We start from the raw sequence: 22298 nt of genomic DNA, 5'->3' as shown, positions 1-22298 counted from the left end.
CTTTATTTAACCTTCTAAATCCAAAGGAATTTAAATACATTCAGCAAATATATGACTTTATTGATGTGGTGTGGTTCATTTTCCCGCTTTGGAATTTATCGTATTGGGAGCAGCATTGGCTCAGGCTGTATGGATGAAGAAACGCGGTGCTTGGGAATGGTTGCGGGATTCTTCCTTGTCTGTCAAAGTGCCCGTGAGCGACACTAGTGCACCGCCCCATCAGTCTGACACTTCTTGCCTGCATGTGTGTGGTCTCCTTTGTGTGGTGTAAAGCAGTGATTCCCAACCCCTGTTCCACGGCACATTATGACAGATCATCAGCTTTGCCGATCCAACTTCACTTTATTGGTTTTAAAATGATGATTCATTTACTACAAATTATATATCTTTGTTTATCGACCTATGCTAGTGACGGGCAGAACAAAGCATACTCCTCCACTAGATGGCAGAAAAGAAACCTACATGTATCCACTTGTTGCCATTCAACAGATAAGTCATGGATGGCAGTGAGACTGTAAAATACATGACTTGGGGCACTGGTGTAACATCCATCCATCCATCCATCCGTTTTCGATGCCGCTTATTCTCATTAGGGTCGCGGGGGTATGCTGGAGCCTATCCTAGTTGACATCGTGCGATAGGCGGGGTCTGGTGTAACATATGCGACAAAAAATAGTAATAATGAGTTTCCACTCGAGAAAAGTAAGTAAATTGGTAAGGCAAGTATAAACATTGAAGTATGTTAATTTTCTATTTAAAAATGCTCATTTTTCATTTTTTTGGAAATAGAACCATAAGGTTGTCGGCCTATTTTAGATACTCACTGACCACAAAGTTATCTACACCAGCTGTCAGTGAGGTATTAACGTAACAACGTGTTTATTATTATTTTGTGGTGTCAAATTGTACTGCATAGCGAGAGAAAGCTGTTCCTAATATTTTTTAAAGATTAGAATGATGATGTGCAATTTTCCACAAGGAAAGCTACAGCCACAATAATAAACAATGTTATATTAACAGCAGGTGTACCTAATTTCTCGTACCGTGACTTTTTGGTACTATTTCTAACCAAAACAAAATATTACTGGAGGACGCAACAAAAATGGACTACACATTAACGTACAGAGTTTATGTTGGACTGTGCAAGTTCTTATTGTGAGCATAAATGCCTAAATAGGTCAGTTTGTTGTCTTATTATTTAATGTTATTTTTTATCTTCCCTGTGGATTTTTTTTACAACTGCAGTGTCATTAAATAAAAAAAAAATGTGACTTTATCCCATTGGCCCGATGATGTAAAGCTTGATGCACATTTTTTATTTTTTGTATTTTTTTATCATTATGATTAGGAATCCTCGGGATTAAGAAAAGTCACTGATCCTTTGGCTCTTTTCTTCTCTCTTTTTATTTCTCATGTCGGCAGCTCAACGAGACTCCATCCGCACTTCATTAACCCTGAGCCGGGGACAATCCGCGGTAAGAGCCGGGGGATTTAGGACCAGCCTTTTCACATGCAAAAAAAAAAAAAAAAAAAATCACCCAACAAGACACAAGGGGCTTTTTTTCCTTCCATAATCAGTTGTGCACTTTGCGAGAATAACCTTTTTTTTGTTCATTATGTGAATCAGACACGGATCCCTATGATGGGACTATAATGATCTTTGTGCAAGTTGGGAGGTGCTCCATCCCCCTCCTGTTCACTCAATCCACGCCACTCTATTTTTAATGCAATTTTCCGCTTCATAAACGCGCCAGTCTGATATTTCGACCAGTAAGTACAGATCCCCTCCCGCCTCCGCCGCCACCCTCCTGCATAACAGGTGCCATGCGTATCAAAGCCATTATCGACTTTCAATTAAAACCTATTAAAGTCTTTTGTTCTAATCGTTAACAGCCTGAACTGATTTAACCCCAAATAAGTTAGGTGCACACACACACACACACACACACACACACACACACACACAAACTTGGTGTACATGTGCATTGGATGGATGGATGGAGGGAGTGCATGAGGGAGGGGTTGTGATGCCGCTGACCAGCTGTCCCCACGCTGATCCCCGGCCTGCAGGCAGCTCCAAGGCCGGTCACCAGCTGTTGGGGCCCCGCTTGCAACAGGAGCGAGCATCCAGAACCCTCCAGGAAGGCAAGGATGGAAACAATCCATTTCCAAATGGGATCATTTAGGGCACTTAAACAATTGCGCACATGGCATTAATATTTTATCTCTTGCATTGTTTGTGCAAAACCAAGTGGCGCTGCTGCTGTTCATGTAGGAAAGTGGGGATACTGTATTAAAGGAAGGTATTAGTATCTTTTATTGCACTTTTGGGCTCAATATCAAACTGAAAATATGGTTACAATATGATTACTTACGAAGTGCTCTTATTTTGAAAGAATCTGTTAATATGCTCATGTTCACAGAAAAAAAAATAGAAGACGTGAAATCAAACTACAAATAATACACTGCCTCAACGGAAAAAAACAGCGATTTGCATCAATATTTTTAAGTAACGACAACATCTTCCAAAATGTTGTTCACCTAAAACGAGTTGGAAGAATTTGCTTTTTCTGTTCCGTCAAGAGGAATTTTAACTTGCATGGACTTAATATTTGGGCTTTTTAAAAAAGGATATTGCTCTTAAAAATTAAGTTGATCCATTATAGTACTTTTGGATGTTATTGAAAGTTATTTTTTAAAATAAATGTACTTATTTGGCATAGCTATTAGCATTTGCTTTGAAATGGACATGAGTTTAAAAATGAAGTCAATCAAATTTTAATCAAAATTCATCCACAACAAAACAGCAAATCAAGATTTCTAAAGAGTTTTTCTATTTGAATAAACAATATTCAGTATCAGCGTGCAACTATACAGCACAGCTGGCACCATTATCCGTTTGTGAAGTTAAACTTGTGGCAGATGTAAGAAACATCCGCGTCGACCCAAACACAATTTAAGCTTCAAAAATGTACATGAAAATCCGCCATGTCATGCTTAACATTACACTAAAAAAGCCTTTTAAACAATGATATTCTTGAAAGTCATTATTTTTGCACTGATTTTCAGTCCATGAAGTTCAAGCAACAACTTTTCCAAAACTTGGAAGGTATATTTAGGTTCCCTACAGTAGTCCGGATTCGGAGCATCAGCAAAGCACAGCATGTTGGGATATCCTTGCCCAGTAGGACTTTTTTGTCCTCAATTATGATGGTTGCCATCCTGGGGTCTGGTTCTTTGGCGGACCGGTACCGATGATGGCAAGTTTCATCACTTGCCTTTGCACTGCTGCTTCTAGCTCTTCTTTGTCCTTGTGAAGCAACAAAGAGATAACAATGTTTAGAATACGCTGACTTGTAATGTTTTGTCCCTCTTGAATTCGGTTTGGAATGTAATGGGCTTTTTTGCGATTGTTTGCGGGGTGTGTCTTTATCAACTCACTTTTCAATCTAATGATGCAGTACCTCGCAAAAGGCAGTACACCCCTCACATTCCTGCAAATATTTTATCATATCTTTTCATGGGACAACAGTAAAGAAACAACACTTTGATACAACGTAAAGTAGTCAGTCCACAACTTGTATAAGAGTGTAAAATTACGATCTCCTTAAAATATGTCAACCGCAAGGAGGACTGTTCTGAGTGGAAGCTGCCCTGTTAAAGTGCTGTTGCTGGTGGCAATCTTCTTATAGCCTAGATCAGGGGTCACCAACGTGGTGCCCGCGGGCACCAGGTAGCCCCCCACGACCACATGAGGTGCCCGCAAGCCTGCTTTTCATTCAGGTGTTCAGTTAATAATGAAAGAACAGTAGAAAGAAATGCATTCTGAAATACAAAATGTGAGTTGTGGACACCAGCATTTTGTTCATGTTCTGGTAAAACAAGCATATTCGCTTTGTTTGGGTTTAAAATAAGATCTGAAAATAAATGTTACAAAAATGAGTAGCTCTTGGCCAGTTTCATTTTGTAAAAGTAGCTCTCACAAGGAAAAACGTTGGCGACCCCTGGCCTAGAACATCGTTAAGTAGAGCAACAATTCTTTGTTTCACATCTTCAGAGAGTTCTTTGCCATGAGGTGCCATGTTGAACTTTCTGTGACGAGCATGATCAAGTATGACAGCGATGACATTACATTTAACAAACCTGCTCGCCTTCTGAGTGGCTAGCCACACGGAAACGTGTTCAGGTCAAAACGGCAAACTATTTGATTGTTTCAGCCTCTCATCCACACGGGAACGGTGTTCTGGGTGACTGTTGGTAAAACGGTATTTTTTGAAAACGGCTTCCAGAGTGGGAAAATCTGAAAACGCCGGCTTGTCGTTGCCGTGCAGACAGGAAATACGAGAACGATGACATCACCGACCAACCGCCTCGTCGCCGTCACGTGACCAGAAGTGAGCTTTGACGACGAACCAACATAATATCTGAACATTTCGACGGGAATGACTCACATCAGTCGACGCACTCCTGATATTTTGTTGTCTTATACTCCATAATGACTCGCAGAAGTAATTCCACTTCTCATAAGTCTTGATGTAAGTCTTGGAAAGCGGAAGATGACGGACCGACGCGCTTGCCTCCTTTCTTCCTCTATGGTTTGGAGTGTCGCGTAGTTCCGTCTGCGTGGCTGCTCACAGCGCCACACGTACTGTAGGTGCGCCTTGTGTATTACATTGTTTTCACTCAGTGAGGCGTTCCCATCTGGATGATACTGTAGTAATCCGGCACAGTGTGGCCATGACTTTTTGTCAACCCTCCAAAAAAAAAAAAAAAATCCCAAGAACTAACTTGACCCCAGGGAGGAAAAAATGCCTAACTGGGCTCAATTTGTGCCGTTGAACATACAGTACGTGTACAAACTTTTACTTTTACTGCTATTTTGACAATAATGAATGTGTGTTGACTCATTTTGAAGGGACAGCAAATTGACGCTGTCATACTACTTAATATTCTATAAAAGTGTCATTTCAAGTGCAGCATGACTGCTTGAACACCAAACTGTAATGCTCGTGTACAAACAGATACTTTGTATGCACTCATTTCTTGTAGCTATACAGTACTTCCAATGAAGAGCATAAATATGTCCTAAGGTCCCCAAGGCGGACAACCAGACAGCAGATAGCTACTTCTCGGTGGAGAGAAAAAATATCTAACAAAAGTTGCCAAAGGAACGCAACAAGTGCCATAAAGTTAACATAAGTGTTTAAGTTATGACACCTGAAGAAGTGTCCTTAATCTGTGTGATTGTGACTCTCACATTTCCTCTCCTTGGTGATACTAGATTCATCATTTTGGCGGTACAATGATGACTACAACACAATGAAAGCCCTTGATATTAGTTGTGAAAAGAAATGTTGTTTTTGTGTTAGTACTGTGACAAACGAGCTGGACATAATGCTAAACCCTCCAGATTAGCATTAGCTTTCTGGTCTCGTAGAGAATGTACAGTCTCATAGATCTATACGTACCAGTAGTCTATTTGTATGTTCTGACATCAATCCACCAAAAGGTGCTAAGTGCATGCACCCGTACACTGCAAAATGTATTTCTAAATGAAAAAATATCCATTTGCTTTCAGCTTCAAACCTGCCCAGGCGTGTTTGGTGGGTGGGGGCGTGGGGGTGGACCTCAGAAATGGGGTCAAGGTGGAAAATGAAGTTTTTCAAGTCATTTTTTATCAAGTTTCTTCAACTTGTTTTTTTTTCGTGAACTAATAACAGTAGAAAATGTATTTACATGAATTGAAAATATTACATTCGTGCCGTTACTAGCGTTATTATGTGAATACAACTCACAATAATACGGTTCTCGTTATATTAGTTTCATTTAAATCGATATGTTACAATTTCTATTTAGTAAAGATGTATTTAAATTACTACAATAGATACGCTGCCTTAGTTTTTACAGTGCACTTGCCATTCATCAATCTAAAATTGTTATTTTTAGCGTTTATTACAAAGTTTGATTATTATTGACATTTAATATTGTGATTACAAATCCCCTAAATGTGATCTAGAAATTGCATATTTCTATTGAACATTGACATTTTATTTTTTATTCAATCCAAGTATTTAATTTACTGTAACCAATTGTCGACTGTTGACAATTAAATGCTATTATTTTGCATAGTTATTTAATATATTTAATATATTCAAACTTTTGTGTTAATAATCTTAATAATAATAACACAACAATAAACATTATTGATGATATTTTTGGGGTAAAGTGTAGATTGTATAAATCCCTAGTATGTAGTTAAATAAGTATACTCACACGTTAAATCAAAGAGTTTTATTTCCACATTTAGAAAAGTATTTTGTACATCAAATCACCCCCTTTCTGTCCTACTGTATACCGTAAATATTTTTCACCAAAAAAAAAGAAAAATGAACTTGAGGAACGGATAAAGGAACGAGAACCACTCCACAAGTTTGATATCTGCAATATTACATATTTTTTCACCAAAGGAGAGAACAGATAAAAGTCATCACGGCTTCATAATATGAAAGAACTTGTTTTTTTTTTTCAAAAAAAAATGCACAACGTTTGTTTTTAAATACATCCAGAGCAACTCAACGGGCTGTTTATAAAAAAAGATGTAATTTTGATCATTTCGGAAATAAAAAAATAAAAAAATGATGGGCTGAAATAAATTATTTGGCATTTTATGTAAGTCGACAACTAAAAATAGTTTGATTTCATTCCGTAACACCCCCCCCCCCCCCCCATCCCACCCCCACCTTCCATTGAACACTTGCAAAGTATTTTTGAATGGCTAATCTAGCCTAGAATGTTCAAGTGCATCGAGACACTAGGAATTAAAAAGAAATGCTGCAATGTAAAATATTCTTATTTACACGTTTGGACATTTTTAACATGGGTCAAAGTTCACAAGAGAAATCGATTCACCTGAAATTTAAATCATAACTATGGAAGGATGCACTTTTATAACTAATAATATTGATTTAAAAAACAAATAACAGAGGTGGCATTGATGGGCAGACAGCACCAGCATGTGTGATGGGTTTAAATAAATACATAACTTAGACACTTTGATTTATACAGAAATATAAATAAGACATAAATAAGTCCAAAAAAAGGTAAAGCATCTTCCAGGAGTTCAGTTGAAAAAAGTTGCATCCTCAGTGTCTTTCTTCGTAAAGGCTCCTTAAGTTGCTTGTTTGTATTTTTGTCTTTTATTTTGCTTCTATTGCTTCCGGTTTTCTGGCTCACCGCTGCTGGGCCGGCCGGGGGAGCACACCGGACATGGGGGGCAGAGGAGGCGGGGGCGGTGGCTCGCTTCCCCCCTGCAAGCCGTGCAGCAGGATCCGAGGGACGAGGGGCCTCTGTAGGCTGGGTGGGGGTGCTGAAGGCCCCCTGTACAGATAGAGGGCCGCTCCTGGGTCTAGGTTGGACACCAGGCTCTGTGGGTAGAAGTAGGGCGACGGGAACATCCTCTGCAGGGCTGAGTAGTTCCCAGCCTCCGCCAACAGTTCCAGTCCCACTGCGGTCTGCCGCTTCCATTTGGTCCTTCAACACACACCAAGAAACACTTTTAGCATTTGCATTACTTCACAATACTTTGGAACTTTCTTGATCCCTTGGGCGTGTTCCCTCGGGGAAATGAAGGCTCCAATAGCAGCGGCACAGTAAGCAGTGTACAAGATGAAAGTTTTTAAAAAGGATAAATCAAACAGAAGAATAAAAAACAGACACGAAAATACAATTAAAAAGGTAAAAACCAATTAGGCCTACTGCGCATGATCAGGTTTAAAAAATGCACATATGTATATACAAATATTAACTATTATTATTATTTATATTATTGTATTGTAATGTCAAAAAAACAACGACATTTAAAGTGCAGTTGACTCAGCACCCTATAACAACTGAATATGCCATACATTTTTATTTCCATAATTATTATTAGATAGATAAATGTCATATAGTTCATAATTATTGATTTTATTTTTATTAATGCTGCTTTAAAAAAGGAAGCAACGACGAAATTGAAAGTGCAGTTGACCGTATACAAACATTCAAAGTTATATTTCAAAATAAATAGGACACACACGTTCGTGAATGCATCGATATATTTATCCCTCAACGTGCGCTTTTGACTTGGAACACTGAAATCCCCTAACCGTCCAATTAGAAGGCAGTTATTCTTATTTATTGAATTTGAATGCTCCAAACTGCCTCTTGTATTCACACCCAAACATGTCAGCGTGCACTCCACTCAGGTGAATAATTCATATTAAAGATAATTGAGGAGATATAGTGGTTTCTCTGAATTATTAATGCACACACATGCAAGCATGCATTATTCACGCGTCAAAGTGTTGTTTTTTTATATTTATTTATGTTATTTACATGCCCGAGAGTCAGAGCTGCAAACAAAATGAATCACCGAAGCACAAAACCACAAATAATATCCAGCTAAATTATGATATCGTTTACTGTCAATTAATAATTGCTTATTAAGAGTTATGATTAGTAGACACCGATCAGATGATTGTAAAATGGGTCTTTACCTCCGGTTCTGGTACCAGGTTTTGACCTGGGTGTCGGTGAGGTTGAGGGATGCCGCCAGCTCCATGCGGTCCTGGACGCTCAGGTACTTTTGCCGCTCGAAGCTGCGCTCAAGTTGCGCCAGTTGGTGGTCCGTGAAGGCCGTCCGGGCCTTCCGGGGCTTCTTGAGCCGGACCTGAGGACTGTCTCTGCTGCTGGAGATCTCCCGGTCCCCCTCCTCTTTCACTGTGGACAAAGGAAAGGGACACCACGTTGGGGGTGAATGGGCATGCTTCACCTTCACATTGAAACGACGTTTGATCTGCTATTAAAAAATATAATTGATGACTTCTAGCTTTTAATTCATGGGGAAATATGTCAACTTTGATTAAATATATATATATATATGTATATTTAAAAATAGGCCTTATTTATTACACAAGTACTGGTAATACATTCTGTACATACAGGCTTTATTCATTTTGTATTCACATTTTTTTCTTTCTTTACTTATTTTTTTTAATGTCTCATTATTTTATTCTCCGTCGTACTCTACTGTGTGAAAACGTGGCTCGTGTTAATACAGTATTTAATTGTATGTGTGTGTGTGTGTGTTATAAATGAAGTCTAGTGACATAATTCCACTCTCATTCCTAATCTAACAGTACGCCACTGTACTCCCCTGAAGGACACTCATCGATAAATGTAATATTGTTTTAAATAGATATTACATGATGTCCAGTGCACTATTATAATGCGCAGGAAGGTCTGTGACAATCGACAGTCTATGCACCTTTTTGTGCTGCAAAACGTGAGCTTTTATATTCTACAGATTCACCACACACAGCGTGAAATAGTTCCACAATGCATGTTTTCATTTCTTGGTAACTTTGACAATTATATCTTAACAGATCATTAACAAAACAACAATTTCGTATCTCGTAAAATGTGAAAATTTGTCAAAAAGTTCAGTAGTAAAAGCTCCTGATGCACCTGCATAAATAAGTGGAACAAATATCTAAATATACGGTGTGTTTGAAGTATCTCATTGTAATATTCTGCTAAATTGCTCTTAATTGTGCTGGAAAAAAATGCCAAATAAATTGTAGAATATAACGTGATGAAATAATTCGCCATCATGTGCGACAAAATGAGCAATATTTCCTATGTAAAGTTATTTTGCGCTCGTAAACCACTTAAAATTGCTAAATAAATGGAAATGGGAGGACGTATGCGTTAAATCACAACCGCAACTGCCCGCAAACATTTGATTTGAATGTAAACGCAATGGGAATCTTTTCTCCCGCACATGCTCGCCGCAGTGTGGTTATCCCCGCCACCCCCACCCCCACCCTCCCCCCGCATGCGTGGAGCACTCTTGATTTTTAACACGCAAAAAGACAGGAAAAAGAAGAAGGAGAGACTCCAGCAAAGCAGCACAATAATCCAGCCTTAATTGAGCCACCAGGGAAAGAAGAGGAACTTCACAGGCGCGAGCAAATCAAGAGCCGCTCGGCCTTGCGCGGGAACAAATGTGATTAGCGCCGTGGACAAATTGCATCAAATTCCCTGATATATTATATAGCGAGAGGCTTGCTGGGGAATCAAAGCATGTGCGCGTGAGGAGGACACACACCCACTCTCACATTCACACTGAAGACATATCAATAGTGTGCCGGAAATATCAGTAATAGTAGACATAGACGACTGTTCTGATTCACGCTTACTTATTCCTTTCTGATACAATCACTGTGCATGCATTTCTCCCATTACTGCATGCAGGGTTGTCCCGTGTGTATTTTTGTGTCCATGTCCAGCAGTGGACCGAAGGTGAACGTGTCAATGGTGACGTGTGTGTTATGGCTGACATAATTGCAGACATATTTGAAGCCTTCATGGATTTTTTAAATCCTTCTTCCGCCCCCAACCTTGTTCACTTGACTTCAACACATTTTTTAAATACTGCACATTGCTGTAAATAAGAGGGAAATATTATTTGTATTCCATCCATCCATCCATTTTCTATTCTATTTTATTGTTAACATTGAATAGAATGTTATTACTGTTATTTAAAAAGAACAGAGTATTTTTGTTGGTATTTAGGATTACCATAACAGGCGGTTGTCTTGCGATTAAAATGTTACCTTACGGAGATGAATAAAGAAATGTGCAAAATATTTGATACTCAACCACTTATTTCTGTAAATTGTGCAAAATTACAGGGTCAACTAAAATTGTATTTACTCAGCCGTTTTGTGTCTCTTTTTCTGCCTGTTATTAAAAGTACATATATATTTTATTTGCCTCGTTTATCGTATGTGGAGTGTGCAGTTTGGGTACTTCAACGCTAAATATTGTTCAACAAAAATACAATTAAGATGAATAATTATTTAAAAGTGAAATAACAGAGGGATGCAAAAATGTATCGTTGAAAGAAATGACATAACTATGTATTCTTACCTTTATATTCGCTGTCTGAGGAAGAGTTGCTGTGTATTTTCTCCATAAAGTCATCTGCTATCTTGGCGGCCAGCCTGCCGGCCTCCTGCGTAGGTTGTCCATTATTGGAGTAAGGCGCGCAGGCAGCCAGAGGCTTACAGTCCGCCAGAATGTCTCTGATGAGGAAGGACGAGGTCATGGTCCTCTGCTGCGACCCCGCCGAGATAGCCGGGCCGTGCTGGAGGTGAGGCGGCAGGCCGTGGCCGTGCCTCTGGGCCACCTCGTCCGAACACTCCCTCCCGGGCGAGGGCGGCGACGAGCAGCGGCTCTCCGCGTCAGATCTCGGACTGAACTCCAGCGGCGAGCGGCACTCCCCCGCCAGGCTGCCCGCCTTAGAGAGCGGACTGCCGGGTCTGTGGGACAGCAGCGAGTCGATGCCGAAACTGGACCCGTTGGCGGACGCCTCCATTTTCTTCAAACGACCATTTGGTGTTCAGAACGAGTTTCGATGTCTTCAAGCAGGAAATGTCAAATCAACTTCTAAATACTCCCAGGCGTCCATCCACTGAGTCCAAGCGAGGTCAAGTGTCTCACCGCTACCGAAAAAGACGAATCCGCTTCAGCACCATGGACAGGTACCAGAATTCTCACCTGGTCAGCACATGTTGTCATTCTTTGGACTTCCGGCGACAGGTGAGAACATGCGGCTAGGACGCGACGATCGTGGGGACTGAAAGTATCTTCAACGAGTCTCGACTCAGGACGAGATGGGAGGAGATGGTCCAAAAAAAGGAAGTTGAGGAAAAGTCAGGAGCTATAGGTTTTAAGAGCGTCTCGGCCACGTGAGTCCCCTGTGACACGTCTTGATTGGCTAAGAGTGGACTCCCCCCCCCCCGCCGCACCTCCCGGCCCCCGCCTCCTCAACCTACGCTGCCCCTCCTTCTGCCATCCCCATCGTCTCTTTGATAGAAGACAATTCATCACATCACAGTGTTTACTGGCAATTTTCACACTGTTTGCTTCCATTACATCATTGATGAGGCTTCTAATGCTCTTATTTTTATTACGAGGAGATGTTTTTCCTCTACACTTCTTTTTTTCTTGGTGACCGGATTGTTTTTCCCCCCCACTCGTTCTTATCATCATCTTTTTAGTATTATTTATTTATAGACAAATTTCGGGTTTCATAGTGTTTACCACAAATATGAAAAAATATTCATTTTTATATTTTATTCATGCAAAGTGGGAATTGTTTTCGCTGCATTTTTGTCTTGAGTATTTTTCCTCTCCACTGTTTTTTTTTTTTTTTTGGTTTGTGGAGAACTGTTGGATTTAATAGTGTTTACCAAGAACGAAAAAAAAAAACATTTTTATATTTTCATGCTTGGTAGGAAATATTTTTGATCCATTTTTCATCTCCACTGGATTTGTTCACTGCTCCACGCCTCAGCTTCAGCATTTTATCATCCTTTTTTTAATATAATTTATGGATTCAATAGTGTGATTCAATAGCATGACCAAAAATTTAAAAAGGAAAAAAAATTAATCATTTTTATATTGTATTCATACCAAGTAGGAATTGGTTTTGGTGCATTTTTGTCTTAAATTGTTTTGCTCTCTCCACTGTTTGTTTTTTGTTGTTGTTTGTTTGTTTGTTTTTGTCCACTCCTCCTTAACAACGTCGTTATTTTTTTAGAAAGATGTATTTGTTTATTTGAAGAGAAATGTGGGATTTAATAGTGTTTACAGAAAAACGAAAACAAGACAAAAACTTCATTAATTGTTATATCTTATTCATGCTAAGTGGGAATTGTCTTTGATGCATTTTCGTCTTAAATATTTTATTACTGCTGTTGGAATTTTGACAGAAAACTAATATGCAATTTTTTTCATGGTTAAAAAACTAAAAATGAATACTCTTTTTTTGTTCATATAGGCACGACTAAGGTCTGTCACCATTTAAAGCACAATAACAGCCTAATAGTCCTTGGTAATTGTGCTCAATATGCAGCATGGAGCCAAACTTCAAGGCGAGGGACTTGCCATTGTGTGCACTTTTCACCTTAACAAGCACTCAAAAGCCATTGTGCACACTTTTAAATGCACAACAGTTTGCCCCTCGACAGCCCCTAATAATCGAACACACACACACACACACCGCATGTGACCACCAGATTGGAGGCGCGCGCCCGTCCCAGACACCGGCAGGTTAGTGAATCCGCTCCCCGCTCCCATGGGGTCCCATCACGGCTGCAAGCTGTCACAAGTGAGGCGGGGACCATGCAGGCAGATATCAGGCAACACACCCACTCTGACTTGGCTGCTTCTTTCTCCTGAAAAAAAGGAGGGAGTTTTCTTTCTTCCTTCCCTTTTTGTTTTTTGAAGCCCCGTGACCGGTTTAGTTATACATAAATTATAACAAGGTTCAACTATGACTTCCTCAAACAAACTGTTCAAATTTGAATGGCGACTTGTGTGCTACTTATTTATTTCCGTGTTACTGTAATGTTAACCTAACAGCAAATTTAACGTGTGTAATATAAAGTTAAAAATCAATATTTGTCTAGAAATGTGGGACTACACACTATAAAACCATCAACACCTCAGTTTAATCATGAAATCAGCTGAAAGTGGGTGAAATACTCCAACATGGAAGTTGCAGCCAACAAATGTTTGGCCACTTCTTGAATGACTTCAATGTTAAGACGTGTCTTTTTGGAAACAGATCAATGAACAATGAACAATTGCAGCTCTTTGGCAGTGTTTGTCAGCCACTCAGATTGTTTCAATAATGTCTTTGGCACTCCTCCCATTGAGCAGAGTGTTGTTTTTCCAGTGTAACCATCTAGTAAGTATTAACAACCAGGGTTGAAATATCAGCAGCAGTAAAATGAGGCGGGCTTCTGTCAGTTTTGCTAGTATATCCGCATACGTGCTAACCTTCCAATAAGGCCTACTGGGCCTCCTCTGCTTGGTGCTTTTGTGGGAAAACAAGCCGGATGTTGTGCGTTTTTATTCTCTTGTTCTTGTTAAAACTACATCTAGATAGGTTTTGTTATATTGTTTGTCGCCTTTGAATAAACTTTGGCACTTCTCCGGTTTAGGAACATCCAGTAACGCATGTCTTTTGAGGGGGGATGTGTGTAAAAGATGACGCCCCTCGACAAACAAACAAGATTGAGGATGGATACTTGGAGCAGTCAGGGATGCAAATGGTGCACCTTAACGCCATCAGGTAGTGGAGTTGACAGAAAATAATGAGAACCCGCTGAATCTTTTATAAGGTTAACACTCACATTTCCCAGTCAGCTGTCACACAAGAAAGAATTTAGCACATGCATGCGGACCAAATAAACCTTCATCGTCTCATTAATGCTGACGGGGGCCCTGGACCGGCAGCGCCTGCGCCGCCACCACCTTCGTTTTGTGTCGGTAATTTGCGGCAGAGACGACGCCCCCTTCTCCTGGAGAGGGAGACGAAAGGAGGTGGAGAGGAGAGAGTGAGTGGAAGACGAAGAAGGGAGGGGAGGTGGGCCAGCGGGAAGGGGGTAGGGCTGGCGGAAAGATGGCGAGCGCAGCAGGAGTCTGATTCCCCTCTAATTGGAAGCATTGGGCATTGTCAACAGAGGATTTTCAGCTGCTCGCTGACAGGTAGAGCCGTCAGAATGATAGCCCACTTGTCAGCGCAAAAGACCAATAAAAACAAACCACTTTTGATTTAATTGGAGGCCTAACCATGCTGTGAGTGTGTGACTGTGTGTGTGGTAGGCAGTGTGTGTTGCCTGCAGGGGCCAAGGCCATAGGGAGGTGGGAGGAAGCCTTGAGGATGCGTGGGGGTATTTGGGAAGGAAATCATCACTCTTACCATCAATGCAACGTGGACCTGCCTCTGTCTTTGCATTTCTTGTCCTCACCGTCTTCTCGTGCGGGTGTGGTCACAGGGGTTCCAGCCAGGACGATCTGGGTTTTGTTCCAAAAGGGAGGCCATCCAACCTCAGAGTTTCTTTCGTCTCCTTCAACAAACTTGAGGAGAGTCAAATGTAAACATATCTCTCTAAGATACTCATTACGTTTGAATTTGGGTGAAAGAGGAAGGGAGGAGGACCGTGTTTACACCAGGAAGTAGACAAATTACAGCTGTAATAAGTCAGTATTTTGAAAGTTTAAGGAACACGATCAAATCCTACCTGTTTAATAAATGACGGAACATTTTGGAGAAGTCAGTTCTCATACGTACTGTACGTCCCCCATGTGTAGAAACGCATCAAACGGTCGTAATTTAACAGAGATATAGGGTACAGTAGTAGTCTCATAGGTACCTTCTCCGTCCGAAAAGGGGTCTTGTGTAGGCTTTTATTAAATTGCCAGGCTTCCACACATTCTGTTGGCAAATTGATTTTTGATCAATTTTTATTTTCTCACATCTACTATGTTAAAGTCTTAGTTCATGCTAACACCCAGCATGATAGCGCAATGTACTGGGAAGGCTAAATGTCCCGAATGAGTTGACAATTTTGAGTTTGGAACGGTCAAAGGCATTTTGCATTCCGAAAAATGTCACGAAAAGTGGGAATTCTTGGTATGTGGAAAATGGCATGAATGTCCAAAGTTGAATGCTTTGATGTTGGAAAGGTCTGAACCGGTTGAGAAATGTGGAAGTCGCTAGAACTCTTTAGATCAAAGGCATTTTGCGTTCCCGAAGGAAAAAAATGCATGAATGTCCTGACTTTGTTGAATGAGTTGATGTTGGAATGAGGTGAATCAGTTGAGAAATGTGGAAGTAGTATTAGGTAATAGCAGTTTGATGGAAAAGTGTGAGTTTTGGGAACATTTTGAATTATTTTTCAGGATAAATTATAGTTCAACAGTTTGATGTTGGAACGGCTTGAATCGGTTGACAAATGTGGCAGCAGTAGAAGGTAATAAGAATAATTACTTGTAGGGAAAAGGATGACTTTTGGGAACATTTTCTATTTTGGATCATCCCCAATATTTAATCAGTTCTTCCATATCCCATTTCTGATCATTCCCGAACATTTCATCCAAATTCATTCCGAACTTTTCAAGTTAATTTTGAACACAAACAGAGATAAACGCCAGCAAAAACATAACCTCGGCGCTGCGCTTGCACTTTGCGCTGCGCTTGGCGGAGGTAAAAACGTACTATTGTGCCGACATCATTTTAAAAGCCCCTGAAATGAGCGAGACAGGGCCCCTTTAAAAATGTTCTCAGTAGCGCTTCACAGTGCAAAACACAAAAAACGGTCTGAAAACATTTTCAGCAGCAAGTTTGTTGAAAACCGCCTTCAAACACCAACATGCTTTTGTCGGCTGATCAAAAGTTTAAGACCAAAATCTGTGCCGACGTGTGTGTTACACTGAATTTTCGCCATCGCTGCAAGAAAGCCACTTACGATACATCTTGATATCACCTTAATCAGCTTCATTTTACCCACATTGTTACACTTTCTTCTTTATTTCATGCCTTCCATTTGACGAGTGCCAACCAGAGGATAAAAGATCAATATGTAATACTCCGAAACTAGTCTATTGATTATGAATCACAAGCAATAACGATACATTGCGGTATTGATATTATGTCCAACCTTTAGCGTCTACTCCCTTAGAAAAAGAACATCATTGCACCCTTGGGATGCAATGGCTTCATGTATCATCAGCGCCACAATGAAGATGTTCGATAGAATAACAGCTCGCCTGCCTGTTATTATGTCAAACATTACTCTTTTAGTTTCTATGACAACAAAATATTTTAGAATGACTGAAAATACTCTACTTTGACCTATTTTGAGATATTTACACTTTATGAGCAAGAACACTGGGGCATACAGCCCCTCTCAATCAATAATCCATCAATGAATGTTTTGCTATACCCCAATTTACCACCGGTGCCATATGTTGCTTTGTCATAATTGTGTATCATTTTGCATTATTGTTTATCTTTTCCTCTATTTTCACTTCATGTCAGGTGTCCGAATACTTCTGTCCTGACTGTATTTGGTCTTTTTTAATTTACTGTGTTCTTTTACAGTGTTTGTCCCTCTTTATTGTGCCAAGGCATACTGTATATTTTACATGTGCCAAAATGTTACAGAACACCAAAGAAAAACGCCACAAAAAGTGACTTGCTCCGTTGTATGAATGGCAACAGGTGAATACGCAGGTTAATTATGCACCTTCTGCCATCTAGTGGAAGAACATTTAATAGTTCTGCCTCTTATTGAACATCGATGGCACAGAAAGATGAACAAACTTACTTTACTTGATTAACGATATACCGATATTGTCCAGCACATCATTCAACCGATACCGATATTGGCAGCAGCTTCTCCCTCAAACCAGGGTTGTATCATAAACGCCAAAGGTTATTTTCGTCTGCTTAGATCTGAGAGTCTATCCTGAATGTCTCACATCTTGATCTGCTTTTAGGGACACTACAAGGGCTTGTGGAGGTGCCTGGCAAAGCCAAATGTACACTTCCTCTACCTCACTTGTGGGAAATCGGTACGCCGCTGTACCGGACTGAAAGCTCCGTACCAAAATATGTAAATACGAACACATGTATTTATACGCCCCCTTGGAGAAACGTAGTAGGAACAGCCATATTTGAAGAGAAATAGGGGTACAAGAGGAGACAATGTCTGTCCCAAAGGTACCCGCTCCATCGTCTAATGCTTCACGTGATTGCACTTAAATAAGAACGACCAGTACCTCTTCCTTCTCTCCGCAGACGTAGGTGTGTTTACTTCCTAACTGCAGGATGACTGGAGTGTGTGTGCACACCTGACCATTCCGCACGGCTCACATGGCCTTTGTAAGCAGTGTTTTATTATTCTTGACAGAGTTCAGTGAACACATCTGGTCAGGATAAGGTGGGACGAAAGGTCTGTGCCAAGAGGCGCCGAGGTGAGCGAGGAGCCAGTGGAGAAGGGTGTGGCCACGCGGAGGACGAAGACCTGCTACATCCATCATGGTCAGGCCTCATGAGGAATGCCAGCTTCTTCAAACTGGGGCCAACCTTGCTTTCGCGCACCTTTGACCTGAGGACTGAGGAGTCCATCAAGAATGAGGTGTGACCATACAGCAAATGTCTATTATTTCTATCTTGTCATTTACATTGCTTGAAGGAATTATAGCAACTCATACAAGACTTTTAAATTAAAAAAATACGGCAACGTCTCACTGTTTGACTGAAGACAGGCCCAAATTCCAAAAACTACATTTGAGTTTCATCATCAAATCAGAGAGTACACATGCACACAGTTGGCTCTTGAACTAGCAAATGTTTATACACTATAAAGTATAGATTTCACAATCTGTTCCATACTTATGGAAATAGTCAAACTACTGAGGCACCACTACCTTTTTCCTTTTAATGATTTTTTTAACAGCAGTCCTTTTGACATGTGTACCTGGAACTAGTAGGACAGATACCGTTAGCAGGATTACTGCAATAATACAACATTTGCAAGGGGGTGACAAGAACCTGAAAGTACCCTGCTAGATAAGCAAACACAGATACAGTATAGTTCTGCACTCTACTGAATGACATTTCTGGCAGTATATCATAATACCGTAATCTCTTGTTTATGGCAGTTAATTGGTTCCAGACCCGACCGTGATAAGTGAATTTTTGAGAAGTAAGATTCCTTATTTCTAAGTGGAATATTTTCGTAGATCATAGAAAACCTGTTTACGACCTTCTGAAGACGATTCATAACATTCGAGACCTCGAGACATGAACTAACACCCCATAGTCACCTTTACACTCATGCTAACAAAAATACAAACGTGTTCCCTAGGGGAGCTGAGTGTGCGGCGGACGGGAAGTGATGTCGGAGGTTTAGAGTTGAGTTGCATCTTGGCAAGGGTCACGGCCAAAACAGTAGCCTGCGTCTTCAGTATGGCTTTTTATTGTGATTTGTTGTGCCTGTTGTGAGATAATTCAAACCTGCAAGAAAAGCCCGATGTTTAGGCAATCAAGTCTGGTGTGTGTATGTCTCACCAAACATTGCAGTGACATTATTGACACCTAGTGGCCGGTGTAGAATACTACATATCATCAGCGTGTTTAAATGCATCTTCTAAAAGTCTTGTATTTGTATTTTCGTTCATTTAACAATTTTTATGCTTGAAAAACACATTTGCTTAAATATGCATTTTTTTTAATAGTAATAGGTCATATTTAACCATGAAACAGCATGATTTATTCATTTATTTATGAAAAACCGAGTGAAGCCATGATATTAAAACAGTGAAGTGGCGAGGGCAGACGGTATATATTTGTAGGGATGGGATACAAGTTAGCAAATGACGTTTCGGAAGTCAGAATAGTCATATTAGTCATTTAGCAATTTGAAAAATAGTCACTCCCATCAGTAATGTCTGCTATTGACCAACCAGTTATTTCATTGACGCTAAAGTACAATCTTAACATAATTTCCATCATGCTGGATGTCATAGTTCAATGTTAACCTGTCATGAGGACCGCCTCCCTCGCTGAGTAATGGTGTACGAGTGGGCTCACGTTAGCTGAAGGGGCTCCCTTGCAGCTGCCAATGGGAGATGCACACAAGCCGGTAGACACTGTGGACGTTGTTCTTCCTTTGTCGAGGGATGGGGGTGGAGTGGAGGGTCTAGGTTCGCTCTCATACCCTCAGATCGGGGCAGGTCTGGCCCCCGGCCTTGTCTCCCCAGGTGGGGAGGTGAGGGCACACGAATCACATTCCGGGACACCCACACACACACACAAGCAAGACATTGCACTATTTATTATTCTCACATACAGGAATCCCTTTGTATTATATATGATTATCTTGTTGTCTTTTGGGGTCATTCATCTCCACTTTCAAATAATGCGTCTCAATTTTGATTATGTTTTGCTTTTTTTATCAGTTTTATGAGAAACTGTAGAATTTGATCATGTTTCGCATGACAGGTTGGACAGTTTATCTCAGTTTCTGCCATTAGTTGCAGTTCTGTGGTTTTATTTTGTTACATACATTTTCTGTTTGGGGTCGCACGGTGGCCTAGAAGTTAGCATGTTGGCCACACAATCAGGAGATCGGGAAGACCCGGGTTCGAATCTCCGTTGGGCATTTCTGTGTGGAGTTTGCGTGTTCTCCCCGTGTTTGTGTGGGATTTCTCCGGGTACTCTGGTTTCCTCTCACATTCCAAAAACATGCATGTTAGGTTAAAGGAGGGAACAATGTACCTCAGAACTATACAAACACGTACCAATATGAGTTTGAAATGAAAAAAAGCAACTCTTTTAAAGTTTTCCCATAATGCATTGCGTCTGAGCAACGCATTCATTGGAGCGCTGCAATGACGTCAGCCTCGCTCTTTGATTTTTGAGTTGGCCAATGAAGACTTCAGTTTACTTGTTAGCATAGTTAGCTTGTTAGCTCTTTCTTTGGCAGGAGCCAATTTTCTGAATTCCTTTGTGACTTACCTTGCTGATATTGTGGTTCCCGAAACTTTAATACAGACATGGAAGAAGGATGATGAGGATGGGGCTGGAAAAATGTGGCCACGATGGCGGTCCGAATGAACCCGACTGAACCCCGAGCTCTTTAGCACTACGCACGCACGACTCGCTCACAGTGGAAATCAAGTTGCGTTACCCGTCTACGATGTCTTCATGACTCCCAAAAATGTTAACACACAACAGGTTTTCATAGTTTTACAATTCTATGCATAATTAAATGCGTAAAACAATTCTAAATGCATAGAAATGATGAATGAAAGGTATAAATCAACATTTAAGGTTACTTTTACCTTCACTGAAGATGTGACTGTTCCCAAAGACACAATGTAGCAGCGAGATCAGCCTACACTGTAATAATATACAAAGTGGTATGTTGACAGTTCATTAACATGCACTGTCCTGATCAAACAGAAGAAATTCATTCATTTTATACACTCACACACACACACACACACACACACACACACACACACACAAACACACACGCACACACACACACACACGACAGTAGGGGAGTCCCAGCATTGTGGCCTTTAACTCCCTGTGTCCTAATTTGGCCAATATGCAGGTAATATGTGGGGTCGCAACATCTTAATTATCACACCTCCTGTCAGTGGATCCCGCACCTCCGCCCCCCTGCACACACCCCTCCCGCCGTGACTTTTATTGCTTCATTATTATGCTACACATGCTCCGGTGCACACCCACACTCCACAAGCCTTCAAACCTTAACAACTTTTGGCAGATTGTTTCGTTATGAGGGGACGATGAGGGACTACTTAACGCCCGTCTAGGTACAACTGGCGAGTGTGTCACCAAACTCAGCCGCTTTGTGATGATGTAAAACTGATATCCTGCCTGATAGAAAGATACCGACCAGTCGTATCATTGACTTATTTAACAGAAATATTGTATTTTCAGATTTTGGTCTGGCTACTTTTTGTCATCCTCAGGTTCCAGTTATACCTGGAAAGGATCATGTGACACTACCTGTATGCGAGCATCTTAGATTCTCTGTCATAAGCATCCATCATACAGCTGAGCAGGTATGTCCAAAGTGCACCTGTGTGTGTGTGTGTGCGTGCGTGTGTGTGTGCGTGTGTGCGTGTGTGTGTCTAGCACAGAGAATAAGACCCCAGAAAATGCTCATTAGAGTTGACCTTGGCACTTGGAGCGGGCGTTTGATGGATCGGGTACAGGGCCAAACAAGCCCCTGGGGAGCCATGATCTTATCTCTTATTGTACACACATACACACACACCTCCCTCCCCACCGCTGACCCTGCACCCTCCACCACCGCCACCATCATCCAGCCTGCACTTGCTCACACTCCTGTGCTCTACATGCATCACAGGCAGAATAAATCTGTGTCTGGCAGACAAGGAAAAACTGAGGGGAGGTGGCGGTGAAGGGGGCCGGCGGGGAGGCCTAAGGGAGTCAGCATAGAGAAGGTAGTGCTTTAAGGGAGATGGGTGTGTGTGTATGGGGGGTGACAGGAGAAGAGGAAAAACACACAGAGGGCCAAGAAAAACCAACAGCTCACTGAGGTGTTATGATCCACATAAATTGAGATGGGTGGGGTTTACCTCTGCCAATAAAGCACAGGGGAGGTGTTGTTCTGATTGCAATTTGTTGTTTTAGTCAGCAGTGGCATGCAAAAACTACAAAACCCGGCAAGCAAGAACCCAAGTTGCTCCAAATGAGGATAAAAATGGCTAATTTCTGGTTGGTTCTGGTTAGGCGTACAGATGTGTAATATTTGCCTTCTGGAAAAGGGAGACTTAAACTGAAACAATGAGAAATTATGTTACTTTAGCTCCGTAGTGTTACTCAATAACCA

At 41.0% G+C, this 22298-nt stretch overlaps 1 protein-coding gene across 1 annotated transcript; it reads right to left on the bottom strand.

Annotated features, from left to right (window-relative positions):
• Positions 1–6742: 6742 nt before the first annotated feature.
• barhl1b (BarH-like homeobox 1b) lies at positions 6743–11766 on the bottom strand. Its single transcript, XM_054758319.1, has 3 exons — positions 10972–11766; positions 8535–8757; positions 6743–7530 (listed from the first exon to the last, which is right to left on the bottom strand). Exons 1-3 carry the CDS (start codon positions 11417–11419, stop codon positions 7230–7232), a joined length of 972 nt encoding a protein of 323 aa, XP_054614294.1. The 5' UTR covers positions 11420–11766; the 3' UTR covers positions 6743–7229.
• Between the last annotated feature and the right edge of the window lie 10532 nt (positions 11767–22298).

The sequence above is a fragment of the Dunckerocampus dactyliophorus genome, chromosome 17 (genome assembly GCF_027744805.1).
Source record: "Dunckerocampus dactyliophorus isolate RoL2022-P2 chromosome 17, RoL_Ddac_1.1, whole genome shotgun sequence".
Classification (NCBI taxonomy): Eukaryota; Metazoa; Chordata; class Actinopteri; order Syngnathiformes; family Syngnathidae; genus Dunckerocampus; species Dunckerocampus dactyliophorus.
The sequence above is the reverse complement of the archived record's forward strand: the minus strand, read 5'-3'. Positions and strand labels throughout refer to the sequence as shown.

Excerpts from the sequence above, each read along its gene's own strand:
- barhl1b (XM_054758319.1), bottom strand. The coding sequence starts at position 11,419 with ATGGAGGCGTCCGCCAACGGGTCCAGTTTCGGCATCGACTCGCTGCTG. Across the intron at positions 8,758-10,971 it reads CTCAGACAGCGAATATAAAG|TGAAAGAGGAGGGGGACCGG; the intron begins GTAAGAATACAT and ends CTTTGTCCACAG. Across the intron at positions 7,531-8,534 it reads ACCTGGTACCAGAACCGGAG|GACCAAATGGAAGCGGCAGA; the intron begins GTAAAGACCCAT and ends TGTGTGTTGAAG.